The following is a 19067-nucleotide window of genomic DNA, read 5'->3' as shown; positions in this document are numbered from 1 at the left end:
GGGCGCAACGGAGAGAGCCGTGCCTTCTTGATGCCCGTCGGCCCTTTGCCTCCGCGGCGGGCCACATCGGCCACACTCGAGCCAAGCCAGCCAGCCCAGCCAGGCCGAGGCCAAGCCCTACCCTGGCTGGCCCAACCCTAGCATCATCGGCACTCGCCGGTTTTGCCAGGCCCAACTGGACTGCCCCGACGCGCCCCTTCTTCCAACCAACGCCGTGCATCCTGCTGGTCTCCACCACGCTCACCACCATCACCGACACCGACACCACCACCACTCCCTCCCAACCCGTCCCCCCTTCCCTCTCTTACCCGCAAACTCCCTCCCCCCTTCAGCGTCCTCGCCCGCCTCGCCTTCCTCGTCGCACCCGCCCGCCATGATCTTCAACACCCTCCGCACCCGCGCCAGCGTGGCCCGCACCCTCGTCAAGGGCGGCCAGGCCGCCGCACAGAAGCGCTTCCTCTCGCTCCACGAGCATCAGTCCATGGAGATCCTCAACAGCTACGGCATCAAGACACCGCGCTCCATCGCCGCCACCTCGGCCGACGACGCCTTCAAGGCCGCCCAGTCGTTCAACGGAAAGCAGATGGTCATCAAGGCCCAGGTCCTCGCCGGCGGACGCGGCAAGGGCCACTTTGACTCGGGTCTCCAGGGCGGCGTCCACCTCATCAAGACGCCCGAGGAGGCGCGCGACCTCGCCGCAAAGATGATTGGCAACAAGCTCATCACCAAGCAGACGGGCGCCGCCGGCCGCATCTGCAACGCCGTCATGCTCGCAGAGGCCCGGCCGCCGCACCACGAGTACTACGTCGCCGTCCTCAACGACCGCGCCACCCAGCTGCCCGTCCTCATCGCCTCCAACCAGGGCGGCATGTCGATCGAGGAGGTGGCCGCCGAGAACCCGGACGCCATCATCACCACGCCCATCGACTTTGAAAAGGGCCTCTCCAAGCAGGACGCCGTCGGCATCGCAAAGAAGCTCGGCTTCACCTCGGAGAAGCAGGAGGACCAGGCGGCCGACACCTTTATCAAGCTCTACAACCTCTTCCGCGAGAAGGACGCCACCCAGGTCGAGATCAACCCGCTCGCCGAGTCCAAGGACGGCGAGGTGCTCTGCATGGACGCCAAGCTCGGATTCGACGAAAACGCCGACTTTAGGCAGCAGGACATCTTCAGCAAGCGCGACACGACCCAGGAGGACCCCGACGAGGTCGAGGCGGCCAAGTACGGCCTCAACTTTATCAAGCTCGACGGCAACATTGGCTGCCTCGTCAACGGCGCCGGCCTGGCCATGGCCACCATGGACGTGCTCAAGCTCAACGGCGGCAACCCGGCCAACTTCCTCGACGTCGGCGGCACCGCCTCGGCCGCCTCGGTCAAAAAGGCGTTTGAGCTGCTCCTCAACTCCAAGGACGTCCGCGGCATCTTTGTCAACATCTTTGGCGGCATCGTCAGCTGCAAGAAGATTGCCGAGGGCATCATCCAGGCCACAAAGGAGCTCGAGATGTCGATCCCCCTCGTCGTCCGCCTGCAGGGCACCCACGAAAAGGAGGCAAAGGAGCTCATCCGCAACTCGAACCTCAAGATCTACTCGTTTGACGGCCTCGACGAGGCCGCCGCAAAGGCAGTCGAGAGCGCCCAGAAGGGTGCCCTCTGAGCCGGCCCCCCGGTCGGCCCCTTTGGGGAGAGAGCTGGCGACGGGAAATCCCCCCCGCCCTTTCTCTATTTCTGTCTCTCCCTGTCTATCTCTGTGCATATGAAACCGACCTGTTTTCGCCCTGCCAATGACCCAAGATCCATCTCATAGAAACCCAGCGGCATTCCCCCTCGACGCCGAAGTGTAGCAAGCACCGCGCGCAGTCGTCGCGGTCGTGAGGTGCTGTCCTGCAGCGAGTGGCGGGGCACGTTCGAGGGGCGCGCGAGCGGGCGGGTTGGTGGACAAGTCTTTGATTTCTGCAACGGATCCCCAAGAGTCAGCTAGGTGAGAGACCGGGAGGGGTCGGGGAGCAGCGATAGAACGTAGCAGCGGCAGAAGAGGGACGGGGTTGAGGACTTCGAGGACCAGGACGAGGAAGAGGAAGAGGATACAAGGGCAGTGACGACACGACGATGGGACCGACCGACCGAAAAAGATAGAGAGGCAGAGGCAGGAGGGACAGGGGGAGGGAGGTAGAGCGTGGGCAGGGGGGGGATGGACGACGAGAGGGCATCTACGACAACGGTACGCTTCCAAGACTATCGACGTCGATCTGGGGATGAACCATCAATACCTCGCCTCCCTCGCCTCCCTCTCCCCCATCCTCGTCGGTAAGACCGCCACCGGCAGAGGAACCAGTCCCGGTACGGACGCTGATGAGCCAGTTGTCCTTGACGAGTCGAGCGAGGACCTTGTGGATGAGCTCGGTCTCGTCTTCGAGCATCTGCACCGACTCGATGTCCTCCTCGCGCTGAAGCAGGTACCACTCGACCAGCTCCGACCGCGCTATGCCCGTCATCGTCGACCGCTCCACCTCCGACACGCGCAGCACGATGAGGTTGGCAATCTCCATGTACCGGTCGTACGGGATGCGGATCTTGCGCTTCGTCGTCGTGCCGCTCCCCGTCGTCGGTGGTGCTGGTCCAGTCAAAGAGGATCGGCCGGCGGCGGCGGCGTCGGCTCCACCTCCCAGGTCCATGGTGGCGTCCATCGAGTCCTGGTCCATGCCGAGCGACGACGACGGATCCGCTGCGGCTGCTGCCTGGTCTTCTGCGCCGGCACCAGCACGTCGTCTCGCAGCGTTCGCCCCTCCTTCGCCGTCCTGTCCGTCTTCGTCATCGTCATCGTCGTCAAAGTCGATGTCGTCCTTCTCGACGTGGATGATGCTCTGGCGCAGCAGCGAGTAGGCCTCGCGCACAAACGCCGGCGTAATCTCGTGGCGGCAGTTGGCGCGCGCGATGGCCTCGCACAGCCGGATCATGCTCTCCAGCTGGCGCACCGTGATGCGGTACGAGTTCTTGCCCGCCCCGCCGTCGTCCTGGCGCAGCAGCCGGTACTTTTCCACGAGCACGTCCGACGCCTCGGGCGTCAGCTTGGGCTCAAACGTGCGCGCGTACCGAATGTAGCGCTGGATGGCCTCGGTGCTGAACTCGGGGTCGATGGCGGCGTCGCGGAAGCGGTGCACGTTGACAATGTGCTGCGCGATGTTCATGTCGACGCTCTCGTTGCACTCGTCGAGCACGACAAAGAACAGGTCGAACCTCGACATGATGGGCGCCGACATGGCCACGTTGGCGCGCAGCGTCTGCTTGCGGTTGTAGCGCCCGCCCACCGGGTTGGCCGCCGCCAGGATCGAGGTGCGGGCGTTGAGCGTGGCCTGGATGCCCGCCTTGGCAATCGAGATCGTCTGCTGCTCCATGGCCTCGTGGATGGCGACCTGGTCCGACACGTCCATCTTGTCAAACTCGTCGATGGCGCAGATGCCGTTGTCGGCCAGCATCAGCGCGCCCGCCTCGATCGTAAACTCGCCCGTCTCCTCGTCGCGCACCACGGCCGCCGTCAGGCCCGCCGCCGACGACGCCTTGCCCGACGTGTAGACGGCGCGCGGCAGGAAGCCGCACACGTACTTGAGAAACTGCGACTTGCTCGTCGACGGGTCGCCCACGATGCAGATGTTGATGTCGCCGCGCAGGTGGATGCCCTCGCGCGTCTGCTTGTGCACGCCGCCCATGAGCTGGAGCAGGATGCCCTTCTTGACAATGTCGTGGCCGTAGACGGTGGGCGCGATCGAGTGCACCAACCGGCTGTAGATGTCGTCAGACATGACCATGGCCTCGAGCTCGTCGCGCTCGGCCTCGGTCAGCGAGTCCATGAGCGTCTCGGGGTCCTCGGCCTCGTCGCCCGCCTCGCCGCCGCGGATGTCGCCGCGGGCGTCGGCGCTCTGCACCATGCACGCCAGGAACGCCGTCTTGTAGGTGAGGTCGCGCACGCCGAGGCTCTTGAGGCCGCTGACGCCCTGGTTGCTGACGCCCTCGGCGGGCCGCCCGCCCTGCGACTCGCGCTGCATCTGCGCATTGACGCCCGGCACGCCGAGCTGCGACACGTCGGGCACCACGATAAAGGTGCCCGTGAAGATGCACTTGTCGCCGGCCTTTGCGCGCTCGACAATCTCGGAGCGGAGGATGACGTCGAGGCTGCGCGGCATGCTGCCCGTCGGGATCTCGTTGGCGTTCTCCTGGATGCGCACCTTTTGCCAGTCGCAGAAGCGGCTCTGGTCGACGTTGAGCTGCCAGTCGCGCCGGTTCTGGCACAGCGGGTTGCGGCACATGATCGGCTCCGTGTACTTGAACTGCTGCTCGACGTCGCGCGCCGTGTTCTTGCACTCGCCGCACGTGAAGGCGCCGTACAGGAGCTCCGGCCGCACCTCGCTGGTGCGCGTCACGGTGCCGCTGATCGACACCAGCCGCCCAACGCGGTCGGTGCGCAGGTCGCGGATGCCCGAGACCAGGCCCAGGTTGTAGAAGGACACGCTGAAGTCGCGCGGCACCAGGCCCGACGATGCCGTCGAGGCGACGTGCGCGTTGAGGTAGAGGTAGTTGGGGATGTAGGTGTTGACGAGGTCCAGCAGCGCTCGGCGGATGTAGGGCTGGAAGCTGGCGGGGACGAGGACGGGGAAACGGTGGGAGTTTGGCGGAGGCGATGCCGGGGGTCAGAACGAGGAGCGGCCAACGTCGTGCGTGCAGTCAGCTTTCGACTCACCGGTAGTACTGATCGCTGACGGCACGGGCGAGGACGTCGTCGTGGCGCAGGACGTGGCTGAAGTCGACAAAGAGGGTGGTCCTGCCGTAGTCGCGGAGCGCCATGATCTGGTCAATGTAGATGGGGTCCTGGGCCTTTTCGCCGTCTGGGTCGGGGGAGCCAGAGAGGGGCTGGTCGACGAAGCTCTCGAGGAACTGGGCAAAGCCCTCGCGCACCCTCTCTCCGACCTCGTCGACGACGGGTGCGACGTCCTCCTGGTTCTGGAGGTTCCTGGGCCGCGGCCGCTTCGGGGTGGCATCTTCGTCCATGGCCTGCCGCCCCAGCCCTCCTGCGACGGTGCTGGTGTCGTCGTCGTCGTCATCGTCGTCGCCGCCACCGCCGCCGCTGCTGCCCATGGCGCCGCGGTAGCGTCCAGCGCCGCCGATGGAGCCGGCCTCGGATGTGGTGGCCGAGAACGTGCGTTGTGCCGAGGGGTCCGAGATGGTCGTCGAGGGCCGGCCGAATGCGAGAGGATCGAGCCGGTTGGCCGATGTGGAAGCGTTGGCCGCTCGCGCCAGGGGCGAGGACGGCATGTCGGAGGATGAAGAGGCCATGGTGGGCCGAGGTCGGCTTGGCTCGCGTTGGCCGCCGGGGGATCCGTGCAGTTGCCGCGAGGAGAGCGAGGGGCTGTGTGAAGTTGGTGCGAGGGGGAGGCGGTAGCGAGGCACAGGTGAAGATGTCCAAGAGATGATGGCAGTCGTGGTGGCGAGCGGAGGGCGGCGTTGGAGGAGGGCCCTGGGGGTGCGGAAGTGTGCTTTGTGTTGGGCTGGCCCCTTCCTCGTTGATCCATCTGCCCACTTTTCTGCCCGTCTGCGTCTGCGTCTGCCGTTGGTCTGCGTGCCCGCGCCTCGCTCTCACCGTACCTCTCTGGCTGCACGCCTGTCTCTTTCCACTCCTGCCCGCCTGCCTGGCTCAGGCCGGCTGCCGACCAGCAGGAAGGCGCGCGCGCGCCGTCGCCCTTTCGCGTTGATGAATCTTGATCTCTCTACGCGACCAGCGCCCGCGCGCGTCGCTCTTCTCGCACGGTAAAGGCGCCTCGAGCAGACTCGTAGCCTGGAAGCACACTACTACTGCCCAGTCTCGCCTCGACCTCGGATTCAAAGCGCCAGCTCGGCAGACACGGCGACAACACACAGGAGAGGATCGCATGGGGCAGCAGATATCGCTTTCGACCGGGCAGTCGGGGTATCGCAACAGGAATGGTATACAAGAGCGGCGCATGGGATGGAGGACGTCGACGATCTGCAAAGCAACGAGCGGACAAAGAAATGACGAGACAGGGGTCAGCCAACCACGTCCTCGGTTCCCTGACGGCGCAACGCAGCGCAGCGACGGCCGACCGAGCGAGCAGCAACGCTCGAACCACGACGGCGGCAGGCAAAGCGCGTGCGCGAGAGAGGGCGAGGGGTCGAGAGGTGCGAGGCGATCCATCATCGTCGCCGTCGTCGTCGGCGTCGGCCATCGGCGGCGTGCAAAGGTGGGCTCAGTGGTACATTTTTGGTTTGGCTTATGTGATAGTCGATCAGCAATGCGGTTGCAGTTTGGGGCGACACTTTGGTCTCATCAGGGCCCCCGCCTTTGCACGATGGCGAACGTCGCCGGGAACGCCTCGACGCGACCTCTCTCTCTCTCTCTCCGGACCGCTCTCACGCGCGCGCGTCGCTGAAGCCGCGATCGCCGGTAGTCGGGTCGTCGCTGGTGGTGTCGTCGCTGCTGCTGCTGCTGCCGCTATCACTGTCGGCGACAAGGAAAAGACTCACCTGGTTTGGGATGGCCGCTGCCCTCGCATCCCTTGTCGCAAAGGGGCAAGGTCAGACAGCGGCGGCGTTGAGGGGGATGTCGGTCAGGTGGGCTTCCGACTGGCAGTCGACCCACTGCTCCTCCTGGTGCGCCGATATCCTGGGACAAGCGTCGGGATCCCAATCCCCCGAGGGAGAAGGGCTCACCGAGCATCCTCCGGAGAACGCGACCAGTGACCTCCGAAGGCCCGAGGGCCGACGTCGACGGAGCAGAGGGCCTAGCCGGATTCAGCGCCAAACAAAACTGACCCATCGCTGAAAGGAGGGACGAGCCCCCCTCGCACCACGAGGGATGCGGCGATGGGCCCACGCCCCCCAATTGGCGGAGCGCGGGCCTTTCGAAGTCTTGAAGACGGGAACGCGAACCTGGCACGGAGGAGAAGGTCCAGGTCCGAACTTTTGTGTCTGAGAAGGCGGGGGAGGCGGATCGAGAGCAGCCAGCGAGGCGGTGAGCGGCTGGGCGGATAGGTGGCCATGGGGCGTGGGGCGAGCGAGCGCAGCGATGGCGGACCAGGGCCGGGCCGGGCCACCAGGTCGACCTTGCGATGGCTCACCTTCGTGGATTTTTGTTCGAGAGAAGAAGGGGAAACAGGCGGGAACGGGGGTCGGCTCGCCTTTTGTAGCCAGCCAGCCGGCCAGCAGGCAGCCAGGGGCAGCCCCTCGAGCGCCCTGAAAAATTTCTGGCCCTGGCTCGGCCTGGCAGGCTGGGCCGACCGCTCTGTCTGGGCAAAAAGACTGCGGTCAAAAAGCAATGGATCGGGCAGATCAACCGATTGCTACAATTTTGGTTTTTTGGATCCAATCGGGAGAGCGCGTGTGGAGCTCCGCCCGCTCGCAGCCACGCAGGCCAGGCCAGGCCAAGGTGGGGCCAAGGTGGGGCCAGGGTGGGGAAGGCCAAGCTGCTCGCTCGCGCTTCAGTCAGGCAGGCAGGCGGGCAGGCAGGCCGGGCAGGTGTTGGTTGGCCTGGCCTGATGGTCCGGCCGCTCAGCAGCGACTCTTCCAGGCGGGACAGCCTCCTTCGACCCGAGTCCAACACCTCGCCCGCCCCTCGGTCCTCGGTCCTCGACCCTATTCTCTTCCACCCAGGCCCCTTGCCACCTTCCACCACCACCACCACCACCACCACCACCAGCCACCGCCACCGCCACCGCAACAGCGCAGCAACGCCCGCCCTCTCCCCGCGGCCCGGCCATGTCGTCCAACTTCACGCCCGCCTCGCGCAGGCAGTACCAGCCCCGCAGCTCCTTGGGCTCCCACCTCTCGACCCCCTCTGGCCTCTCAAAATCCATGTCCACCCCCTACCAGCTCTACTCGAGCTCGCCCAGCCGCCGCTCTACACTCGGCGGGTCCACGCCCATTCGCACATCGACCTATTACGACGGCGGCCTCTCGACCCCGGACGATGCCGCCAGCAGCCCCGTCTTCCGCCGAAACGCCGGCTTCGGTAGCCCCGGCCTCAAGGCCCACATGGGCACCCCGCGCTCCGGCTACGAGGCTTCGCGCAGCAGCAGCCCTGCTCAACCCATCCCATCCCGTCTCTCGAGACCCTCGATTGACGCCTCAAGTTCGTCTTCACTGGCGTCTCCGACCAAGAAGCCCCGGACCAGCAAGGCATTCGTCAGGCGCAAGTCGTTGGGCGAAAGGTGAGCCTGCGGCCGTCCTCTGCCTTTGTATCCTTGAGCTCTACGAGACGTCTGCTGACATCCTGTCTTCCCCCTTTTGGGCCTCCTCCCGCAGACTCAAGACAGCCCCCGTCGACTGGTACTACGATGCCCAGTCCCGGCTGCAGGACATCGGAGACGTCGTCCACGACCCCGCGTTCGGCTATCCCATCGGCTTTGCACTGCATGCCCTCTCGCTCCTCAGCCACCTCGTCTCGCCGGACTCTTCGCTCAGCGTGGTGGCAAAATCGTCCGGCCGCTCGCGCGCATTCGGTGACGGAGTCGGCGCAAGCACCAGCGCCTTCCGGGGCGGCGCCCACGGCTCGGCGAGATCTCAACAGGCGCGCAACCTGGCGCAGGGCCAGGCCGAGGCTTGGCTTCGATGGGTGGTGAGTGGACTCAGAAGGATGGTCCGGTAGACCGCGCCTGTCTCCTTCCGGATTTGGGCTGATCTTGATCCTCCTTTTGCCCGCTCGTCATCAGTCGATCGCCATGTCGCTTGCGCTTGTAACCATCGCCTGCTACAACGCATACTTCCTCTTCTCGAGTCGAAGGGCCTATCGCCTCTGGATGAGGACCGAAAAGGTGCGTGCGACTCAGCTGGACGGTCGAACAACGGGCATGAGGTCTAACCAGCCACGCACTGCTCTGACTCGCACTGACCTTGCCTCCGACAGGACAAGATCCGAAGCGAAAATTCTCGCCTGGTTCCCACATACATCGACGACGAGGAAGAGAAGCCGAGCCTTCAGGAGCGCCTGACGTGAGTGCCGGCATGGCGACCCACCCCTTCCCTTGGACGACGCCGGAAGGTCACGCTAATGCTTCGACCATTTTCGGTCCCTGCTTCTGCGGGAACACAGAAACGCGACGATCGATTTGCTGCGAGGTATTCCCGTCATCGGCTGGTTCGTTCCCGCCGCCGAGGAGAGGCCTCCGACGCCCATCGACGAGATCAAGGTGCACGAGCTCAACGTCTGGCAGGCTCCCGAGGTTCCCCTGCGTATCTTCAGGTGAGCGGCCGTTGCCCAGCCCCTGGTCCTACCCTCTGTCGGTCCGTCGTTGCCATCTGCTCTGGACTCGTACTGATATCCGCTCCGGCTCACACTCCCGCTCCTCATCCGCCCGTCGCTCTTGCAGCATCTACTCACCCGCCCACGCGCTGTGGTACTCAAACTCGGGCCTGTTCGGCATCACGGGCGCGCTGACGTGGATCATGGGCCTGGCGCTCATGTCCCTTTTCAGCTTCCAGATCCACCTCCTCGCCCGCACCTACGCCGCCCTCGTCAAGGACCGCATCCTCCTCGCGGCCGAGGTCATGCACGAGTACGACGAGAAATTCGTCTTGCCCCGCGCCATGCCCCTCGTCCGCGACGCGAGCACCATGACCAACCAGTCGGAAATCGTCACCGATCGCGACTGGATGTAGTCGCTGGCCCGTCGGCGCCTTTGCCAAAGGCGAGGATCCTATCTTCGTCGTCGTCGTCGTCGTCGTCGTAGCGGGCTTTTGTACAGCTCGGCGAATCGGTCGGTACGGCACAGGGACACGCATGAAGGCCTGGAGAGCTCGAGTGACAACCTGCAAAGTCCCCCCGGACGAAGAGAGCACGACCCGACGATGCCTTGATTTTCGCTTCTGATCTGGCTGTACATTTTCAGGCAATGTCTGCGATCGCGTCTTTGACTACGGCTGCGGCTGTAACGAAGCGAAGCTCACTTTGCCGCCAGTCGATGGCGGCGAGTCCGGTGGCTTCGGCTTGGGAGGCGGTCGGTGTGGTGCAATCGGGAGCATGGATTGATCTCGTCCCTTCTCCACGTTTCTTGTCCTGTGTATTCAGTCCTTGTCTCTCTTCCGGCGCGTCCGTTTCGGTCCGGTCCGGTCCGGGTTGCCGGCGCCGCGTCCTCAGCGTTTGGCGTCGACCTCGTCGGTACGGCCTGCTCCGCCTCCGCCTCCGCCTCCGCCTCCGCCGCGCGAGGCCGAAGAGACCGACGTGCGACGGCTGTAGACGTCTGCAGCCGACGCCGAGCCGAGACTGCCAGCGACGGCGGCGCCCGCCGTGGTCGGTGCCGTCAAGGTGGAAGAGAGGCGCGACGACGACGAGGTGCTGCCGATTGAGATCGACGACTTGCGGCTGTTGCCGCCGTCTCGCATGTACGCGCCCGAGGGCGTCGGCTCCGACGCGCGGCCCAGTCGCGCCAGTAGCGGCTTGTCGTGCTCCGGCGAGGCGTGTTGCGGGTGCGTCGAGGGTGAGAGGTCGTGGCGGAAGCTGCGAGGGGCGGGGGTTGGCAAGGCCGTCTCGCTTCAGTCGGGCCCTCGCTGCGAGACGGGGCTGAGCGAGAAAGACGGCCAGGACTTACGTGCAGCGTCGGCCGTACTGGCAATGACCCGTCCTGCGCGGTGCGAGATGGGAGCAGGATGTGGGTGGCAACGACGTCGGGCGTGGCGATCAGCTAGGCAGGCCATCCACGCGCTCCATTGCGCGGCCATGCCGTCCCTCGAAAGCCGCACTCACTCGACAAAGGCCTTGCACACCTGGGTCTTGTACAGCGGATGCCGCTGGATGGGGCGCAGCTCGAGCGGTCCGTGGGCGAACTGGCAGCGCCTGCAAGCGGCGAGGATGGTGATGGCGATGTTAGCTTCTCACGCCTCCTCTCGTCGCCACGCGCTTAGCCATGCCCTCGCGCGCCCACTCACTCCTTGTAGTCGCACCATCCCTTCTCCTCCCACTGCCTGCACAGCTCGGTCTTGTACAGGTCCACCTTCTTGTTGTTGGGGCTGGGTCCGTACGGAGCGCGGAAGAGGCCGGCCTGGTTGAGCACGTGGGTCGAGGCCCCGCCGTTGCCGGCGGGCACGAGGGCGTTGGGGTCGTCGAGGTGCAGTCCCGAGAAGAGTGTCGAGAAGCTGTGGCCAGCGCTGACGTGCTCCAGGCTGCGCAGCGCCAGCGACTCCGAGGTGGCCGTCGAGAGGAGGCGGCGGCCCTAGGCCGTCACCGGGTTCGATCGGCTTCGTGCGCGCTGGTGCGCAGCCTCTTCCTCGACAGCGCGAGGAGCACTTGCCAGCTCAAAGGGAGCGAAGGTCAGACCAAGAGCATTGTCCCTGCCCAGGAAGTGAGCAGAGGACGAGGAGGGCGAAGGTGGACCATCGTCCCGGCCGACACCAAAGGTGGCATCCGCTCGGTCGAACGGCCTTTGATGTGCCGGATGCGACGGAGACGCTGCCTGCTCGAGCCAGAGGTGATCCCTCTCGTTGAGACCCCAACCGGGAGCAGACCAGGGCCTCGATGCCCTCTGCTGCTGCCACGAGTCCTCTCGGCCTTTCGGCAGCTTCTCGGCCTCACTGTCGACGGCCGGAGGCTGCGTCGGAAGCCCTTCGCGGGTCATGCCTCTCGGGACTGAGCGCTCATCGAGGACGAAGTCGCGGCTGCGGTCTCGGCTACCGAGCGCCTGTAGCTCCTGCGGAGGGAGCTGACTGTCGGCATCCACCGCCGTCGGGCGCCAGTCGCGATACCATGCGTTGGTGGCCTCCTGCTGCTCAAAGATGGTCGACATGCTGCCGGGCAGGTTGGGGTCCATAGGCTGCTGCTTCAGCTGATCGAGGACGTCGTGCTCCGCTGACGGTGAGAATCTGTTGGGGTGGAGGCAACGATCTGCTGCAAATCGGTCCGTGGGTCGGTAGCGGTCGGTGGGCTGGCAGACGATGTGGCCCATCTTGAGACGAGCGAGGTAGCGCTCCAGCTCTGGGATCGATGGCGGGTCGGATAGAAGTGCAGCGTACCTCGACCGCGGGTCTGCATGCTGGTTGGCCTGGTCGTCGGCGTGGCCGGAGCTGTAGAGGGGCAGCAACTCGCGTCCAAGCGCCCTGACGGGCTGGCCCAGTCCAGCCATGTGCGCGATGGTTGAGGTCGTGGTGCGATCGCGAAGGAAGGGCTCCGTACTCTTCGCTGGTCGATGCTGGCGGTAGCGAGAGACTTGGTCGGCGGGATACTGCCCTGCGATCGAGCTCTCCTTGGTGAGATCCTGTGACGAGCTGGTCGGCCTATGAGATGAGCGGTGCTGCTGAATTTCAGGCCGTCCAAGGAGCGCGGCGTCAGCGGCGATCTGCATGCAAGGCGACCTACAGCAGCATGCTCTGCCCGACTCGAAGCTCGAGGCACTCCGTCTCGTAAGGGGCGCGGCAGGGCAGCGGAACGGGACCGGCTGTCTACTTACCGGTGACAATAAAGACCATAAGATAGGCTGGGGCAGGAGCCCGGGTTGGCGGGCGGGCGAGAGCCCCGTGAGGAATAGGAGGGGAAATGAAGCGTGGAGAGTGCGGTCGGGCGTGGGTCGTCAAGCGCGAGGTGAGCGAACTACGGTATGGTGATATGAAGGAGCAAGGTAGACAGCAGCCACGGAGCAGGGCTGCGGGCAAGCCCAACTTCCCGCTTCCCTTTATAGGCTTTCAGCGACCGAGACTGGGGATGAAAGGGTTGCCGATGGGCCGCCCTTGCCGTTGCCGCTCCGCACCGCATGCTTTCCTTGCCCCAACCTTAGCTTCTCAATTCCAGCTACCGTCCGCGGAACTTCCGCGGCGACCAGGCTCGCCCATCCCCTGGAACGAGTTGGCTGGGGCAGACGCCCGCTCCGAGACGGCGACGACCTGCGCGCGATGGCTAGGGCGAAGCGTGCCGGTCGCCCTCAGCCCAGCGCCGCACCCAAGCTCAAACGCATGGGGGAGCGTGGGTGCAGAAAGGCGGGCGGGCAGGCAGGCAGGTGAGGGAGAGGAGCTCCGGATGGCCAAGATGGAAGGTTTAAGGTTCCAGACGGATGCTCGGGCTGAAACAACCGCAGCTTGTCGGCTCGGACCGTGCCCGTTATGAGGCGGAAAGAAAGTGGGCGCGTCATGTCGGCGAGAGGAGCCAGAGCCAGCCTCGCAGATTAAAGGGGATGAGGGAACGAGCTCTCGCGGAGGCCGCCTCCAAGAGGCGCCTCTTTCCATCGTAAGGCGACATCAACGTGTGCGTTCTGCTCAATCGCCCGCCAGCGGACGCAGTCGACTGCCGATGCGACGTTCGCGCTTACTCGTGGCGATCCCGGCCTGTTTTCGCCCGGTTCGGTATCCTTCCGCGCTCGGCCCGTAAGCGAGACTGCCTACGGTCTTGCAAAGCCCAGGTCGGGGCCATGCGCTGTCCTTGGACGCGGCGTCAGCCGTAGGCGTGGGAACCAGAAGTACGGCCCCGCCGGCGAGGAGGTGCGCGGACTGAGAATGGCCGCTCGTGCCGCTTTCCAGGAGGCGGGACATCAACAGAGTCGAGGCTCGAAAACGCATTTCCGAATGCGTGCCCACGCTATCGCGGCCCCATATGTATGTGCATCGGTCCGGGCTCGGCGGGCTCGGCGGCATGTACCGGCGCCTGAGCTCACGCCACAGAAGAGAGAGGCGGGTAAACCAGCCCCAGCATGCGGAACTCGCCCTAGCCTAGCCTGCCTGCCTTGTCTGGGGAGGCGCGTCAGCCGGAACCCACGCCATTCGGCATACCCGAATGGTGGGGACGACTATCCCGGCGACGGAAGCTGGCATCACCCCATGCGCATCACGCACAGACCGACGTACGCCGTTGAAGCTGGCGTTACCGCGCCTGCTCTGCCTGCTACCACGCTGCCCGCTGCCCGCAGCAGCAACGGGAGGGATCCGCCTCGATGCTGGCAGATCCTGCTCCTCCCGACCAGCCCGCCGGAACGCCTCCCTCCTCGAGAGAGGATGATACGGCGTAGCTCGGCCTGCGTCTGGCCTATGAGACGGCGGACTGCTTCGGCGCTCAAGCCGGGTGGCCCAGCACGTTCGCTTCTTGAGTGCCGCGCCAGCAAATGGCTCGCTGCAGCTCAGTGAGCGTACCCATAGACGGTGCAATCCAGGCCCAAGCCAGCGCACGCTGTAATAGAAGAGATCACCCGCCCAACATCGCTGCGGCCCTAGCCTCTACCTCTGCCGACGATGCAACTCTGCCTCCGCCGCTCGCTCCTTGACGACCTCTTCTTGCCCTTTAGGACGCGTCCCAACAGCTCTGCAGCCAGCGCTTGCGTCATGAATCTGCGACGGTCTGACAGGCCGAGCACCTTGGCATGTGCCGCTTCGAAGCAAGAATTTAGGCAGAAACAGAGCGTCTCGCTGGATGATCTGGCTGCGTAGCGGCATGGTCCCGCTCGCCTCGGTCCGCTCGCTGGACGCTGCGGCTGACCCCGGTCGCCTTCGATGTCTGAAGCGGCGTACGCTGTCGTCACCTTCCCTCTTCGTTCTGCTCCCGCCTTCCATGACTGCTCCATGCCCCGGCGCCTTCTTCGTCGCAACGGCTCCATGCTTGGCATCTGAGCCCATGATGGCAACGGTGTTCCGCAGAGGCCATGATCCAAACGCGGGTTTGGTGCTCGCGCAGGAGCAGCCCAGGCTTCCACATCCTCGCGAACATCTTCGGACGATCAGGGAAGCACAGCCAGGGGCTTCTCTGCGTCCCACCCGGCCCTCGCGCACCAGATCGAGGCAACATGTCCTCGATGAACGCGACGGCAGCCTCTGCCGTCGCGCCTTGCCGTCGCGTTTGAACCCGCAGCTGGTGAGCCGCGCGGTCGAGGCTTGCGTGCGTGAACCTGGGTCTGACCAGATGCAGGCAGGCGACTAGGTCGCGCCAACGTTGTTTGTCAGGAGGGCGTTCGAAGGTTCGATGCTTCCCTTGCGATGCATGCTGCCTGCCTGCCTATCGCTGCGTCGGTCCAGCCTTTTGCCCGTCTCTCTGATCTGCAGCCTGCCGCCAAGCGCTCTCGCGACCAGAGACTGTGGAGAACCGCGAGCGCAACGATCCAAAGCGGCGACGCGAGTCGCTACCTTCGGCGTCGTGTGGATCAGGCCGCCAACCGCAAAAAAACGGCCATATAGCATATATATGCACGTGCTGCATGGTCGATCGAAGCACGGACAGCCAGCGGTGGCATCGTCTGCAGAGCGGATGTAGGCTTGCATGATCAAGGTTCAGCCAGGCGGGCAGCCAGTCCAAGCAGCCTCGAGCCTACCGGCAGCACCAGCTCACCGGCAGCGCAGCTAGTTTGCGCTAGGGCGAGATGCAAAGATCTGCGAGCAGCTGTGCCCCTTTTGTCAGCCGCAGGAAGGGCCCATGTATATCGCACGCACGGATGAGAGTAGGTCGGAATACCGCTCCACACGCAGCAGCGACCTCGAGCTTGGCGCGGAGTGTGACCAGGAGCTCAGCGAAGCCCACCAAGCAAGCGCCCAACGCTGAGCGCAGCGGCGATTCTCTTGGTCGGAAGCGCGATGGACCATCTTTTGCTAGACGCAGGACAATGAGACGCGGACGCGGCCGGGCGGCTTTCACGCTCCGGCTCGCCTGGTCAGGCTCTGTAGGAGGGCAGCCAGTCCTCTAGTCCCGCGGCCTACCGTTGCCAGTCCAGCCAAGGCGGGCTGCTTGACCACCACCAGTTGCTCACTCGGCCTTGCGCTGAAAGAAAAGCCCTTTGGCAGTCCCCTGTCGCATCTCAAGACACCGAGCGATTGGCCGGATAGAGGACATCACACCGCTCTCTACCCAGCGCGACGGCCTGCCTGTCGTGAGGATCAACGGACGCTGTGGCGAAGCCAAGCCAGGCCTGGCCTGGCCAGTCCCAGCGACCACGCGGTGGCTAGGTCCGGTCCGGCTCTTGCCTGCCTGCCTGCCTGCCTGCCTGCCCGCTCGGCGTCACATCTGCAAGGGACCTGAGACATGGAGGCGTCGACTTCGGCGGCGGGGGCGGCGGCGGGCGGTGGATGACGTTGCGGGCGCGCGACGTGGAGGTAGGCGAGGGCGGAACAAGCAAGCAGGCGCAGGCAGGCCAAGCTGGCGAGCAAGCGCACCGTCGATCCTTGCGAAGAAGGCCCAACCCGCCCACGAGCCTGCCTTGCCTGCGACCCGTATCGGGACCATGATGGCGACGAGAGAAGGTCGGACTCGAGCGCTACAGCGACACGATGATGCGACCGCATCGCCGCTCTCGTTCCTCTCTCGACACCGTCGTCGTCCCTCGACACGCCTTCCCCCTCGTCCGAAAGAGGAGGCGGCTCGGACAGGGGTCGGGTCGACTGTGGCTGGAGGCCAAGGCAAGAGTCGGTGGCTTGCAGCCGGACGCCCAAAGTCATGCCACTCGATGGCGAAGGGGCCCAGGTACGGTAACACAGGGCCTCGCTTCCCCGGCCTCGCTCTCGGCCCCCCTTGCCCCCCTTGCCCCCCTTGCCCCTCTTCTCCGCCTCGCCTTCTCTCTGCAGCCATCTACGTCAGCGATATTCGTTCCCTTTTGGGCACAAACAAAGTTTGGGATCAACGCTGCAGCGCCTGCTGTGCATATACATACAGGTGCGACGACTGCACACGCCGGCAAAAAAAAGCAAGCTCAGGCCAGCTGGTCAGGGCCAGGCACGCCCGCCGCGATTCCTCAAGAGCATCGCCTGAGGAACCCCGCCCTCCTCTTGCTCGCCTTGCTTTCTGCCATGCTGCCTCGACTAACACCGTCGGGGCTGCGCCAGACGAGCAGTACTCTGGGCCGCGCTCAACGGCAACATAGTGGTAGCATGATGGGCTACGGCGCGGCACAGAGGGGCCGGCCGAAAGTTGACGGCGACGATGAGCCCATACAGTTCTTCCTTTTGCCTGCCCCTCTGCCTGTGTGGTTTCTCGGGGCTGGGCCGGTCCTGCACCTTTCCACGACTGCAGCGTCGGGCACCTCGTGCATATGTACCGCGCTAGCAGGTCGGGGGGAAGCTGAGTCCTGGCCGCGACCGCGAGGCAAGGCCGTGGCGCCCACCAACGTAAAAACCCTCGCTTCCCCTCCTTTGCTTGTCCCAAGCAGGCAGGCAGGCTAGGTAGGGGCGTCTTCCCTCGAGCTGCTTGTTTGCTCCCTGGCCTGGACCAGCAAAGCAGCAACGGGCCTCGATTGCCTGGCGAGGAACCTGGACAGGCGAGATGCCGACGTCCACCTCTTCTTCTGTCCGTCCTCGGTGACGCGGCGGCCGGGCTTGCGGCGGCATCGAAGACCAAAAGCAGGCAAGCAAGCAAGACGCGGAGCGAGGACATCCCGACCTGCACCCAGGCGATACGAGCTTTCGTCCGTCGTGTGGCTGCGCCGTGACACCCTGCTGCCTGACTTGCTTTGTACCGCATTCGCTGTACCAGACCGGCTTCTCTGACCGCAGTACGGGCCGCCCACGTTACATACGCTGCCAGGTAGCAGCGAGCTGTACCTTGGCCCGGCGATCTCGGCCGCGCCATCCCGTCTTGGCGGGCGGCCGTCCGTGGAAGCTCGTGGCGCTGGCCTATGCAGCATGCCGCGCCGCCCACCCATTCTCCTCCTTTATGAAGGGTCGAGGATCTCGGCCGGTCGACCTCGCCGCTTTCTTCCTTGCACCCCTATCCGTGTCCACCTTTCCCTCTTCCTCCTCCTACTCTTCCGTTGTCCATTCACGACTCCTCCGTTCTTCGCCACCGACAGCCTCTCCTCCAGCCGCTTCGCTCTCAACTCGTGACCGGACCGGATGAATCGCCGCTGCGACCCCTCTTGCTAATCTGGCTGCCTCTGAGCCGACCGTCAATCCTCCCCCCACCTCGTCATCCAGCCCCAACGGCAGCGGTATCGGCATCCTCGCACCCGCCGCTGTCACGATCAAGGACGACGACCCGCCTAGCGATACGCCGCGTCGTACGCCGAAGACAGCACGGTCACCTCACGATCCGGGGAACTTCGGACATCGTGACGGCCTCGCTCTCCACGCGAGCCCGACGCCTCCTCGCACACGCCCTCGCATGACCAGAACGACGTCCCCCTAGCCTCGTGCTGGGCAGCCTTACGCCAGAATCTCGATCCAGGTCATTCACGAACCTCATCCGTCATCCCCAGCCAGCGTCGTCGTCAGCACACGCACGGCAGGCACCGCCCCTCTCTGATACCAAGACCCCTCTGCAGACGATCGGACCGTCGAGACCGGAGACAACGACCAGCAGTCGAGTACGACGCGAGCGCTGTTCCACCGACGATCCGTGTTGCACCTAGGCTTCTGGCTCGGTGCCTTGCCCCTACGGGCTCGGCCCTCTCCTTGTGACGGATCACGACGTGAATATCGATACGGGAGCTTGGCCCCCTTTCGCCCAGTCTCGGACCTCGACGCTACAGCCGCGGTCCAACAACCAGCAGCACGACCACGACCACGACCGCGACCGCGACCACGACCACGCCCACGAACCACCCACGACGTCCCACTACGACATACATACCTTCACGACGCACCTAACGCCCACCAAGGCTGCTCTCCATCGGCTCTCCATCGGCTCTCCACCACTTGACCCGACCGGACGCAGCGTTACGCGCAAGACGCGACGACGAGCATACGAAAGCTCCCCCTTCACGCCGCGACACGATTCGGCCTATTCAGCCGTGATACAAGATACGAAAGCCCCTGGCTGCCAGAAAGGCATAGCCCGAGACCTACCTTCCCGACCTCCGCCACCGTTGGGCAGCGTCTACGACAGCCACCTTGCGCTCCAAGCGCCACAGCCCGGGCCCATCCCGCGGCAACAACACTCGACTCAGCACCTCTGAGCGGACAGAGCGTGCGCAGCCATGCCTTCTGTGCTGCTCGGGGTTCTGGACCGCCGGAACGGCACCCGACAGGCGGCTGCCTCGGGCTCGGGCGGGGCAGAGCCCGACAGGACGAGGCGAGCCCCATGGCGGCGCAGGAGCTCGCGACTCAGCGGAATCGATGCCGGCATCACGGTCGAAGACGCCCTGGCCGGACAGAGGGCGGGCCCGACGGTCGCGGCATCG

General features: G+C 65.1%; 4 protein-coding genes across 4 annotated transcripts; 2 read left to right on the top strand and 2 right to left on the bottom strand.

The window, feature by feature from the left end:
• Nucleotides 1–373: 373 nt before the first annotated feature.
• Nucleotides 374–1654, top strand: PFL1_03519 (uncharacterized protein; the record flags this gene model as incomplete). Its single annotated transcript, XM_007881039.1, has 1 exon — nucleotides 374–1654. One exon carries the CDS (start codon nucleotides 374–376, stop codon nucleotides 1652–1654), a length of 1281 nt encoding a protein of 426 aa, XP_007879230.1.
• A 553-nt stretch (nucleotides 1655–2207) lies between these two features.
• PFL1_03518 (uncharacterized protein) lies at nucleotides 2208–5325 on the bottom strand (the record flags this gene model as incomplete). The annotated part of the gene is made up of 2 exons (XM_007881038.1): nucleotides 2208–4626; nucleotides 4733–5325. 2 exons carry the CDS (start codon nucleotides 5323–5325, stop codon nucleotides 2208–2210), a joined length of 3012 nt encoding a protein of 1003 aa, XP_007879229.1.
• Nucleotides 5326–7761: 2436 nt separating this feature from the next.
• PFL1_03517 (uncharacterized protein) lies at nucleotides 7762–9660 on the top strand (the record flags this gene model as incomplete). Its single annotated transcript, XM_007881037.1, has 6 exons — nucleotides 7762–8213; nucleotides 8308–8620; nucleotides 8715–8816; nucleotides 8909–8994; nucleotides 9095–9244; nucleotides 9372–9660. 6 exons carry the CDS (start codon nucleotides 7762–7764, stop codon nucleotides 9658–9660), a joined length of 1392 nt encoding a protein of 463 aa, XP_007879228.1.
• Nucleotides 9661–10134: 474 nt separating this feature from the next.
• Nucleotides 10135–12116, bottom strand: PFL1_03516 (uncharacterized protein; the record flags this gene model as incomplete). The annotated part of the gene is made up of 5 exons (XM_007881036.1): nucleotides 10135–10498; nucleotides 10590–10622; nucleotides 10745–10834; nucleotides 10927–11210; nucleotides 11388–12116. 5 exons carry the CDS (start codon nucleotides 12114–12116, stop codon nucleotides 10135–10137), a joined length of 1500 nt encoding a protein of 499 aa, XP_007879227.1.
• Nucleotides 12117–19067: the final 6951 nt, after the last annotated feature.

The sequence above is a fragment of the Pseudozyma flocculosa genome (assembly GCF_000417875.1).
Source record: "Pseudozyma flocculosa PF-1 unplaced genomic scaffold scaffold00011, whole genome shotgun sequence".
In the NCBI taxonomy this organism is placed as follows: Eukaryota; Fungi; Basidiomycota; class Ustilaginomycetes; order Ustilaginales; family Ustilaginaceae; genus Pseudozyma; species Pseudozyma flocculosa.
This window is presented reverse-complemented; position numbering and strand designations above follow the sequence as displayed.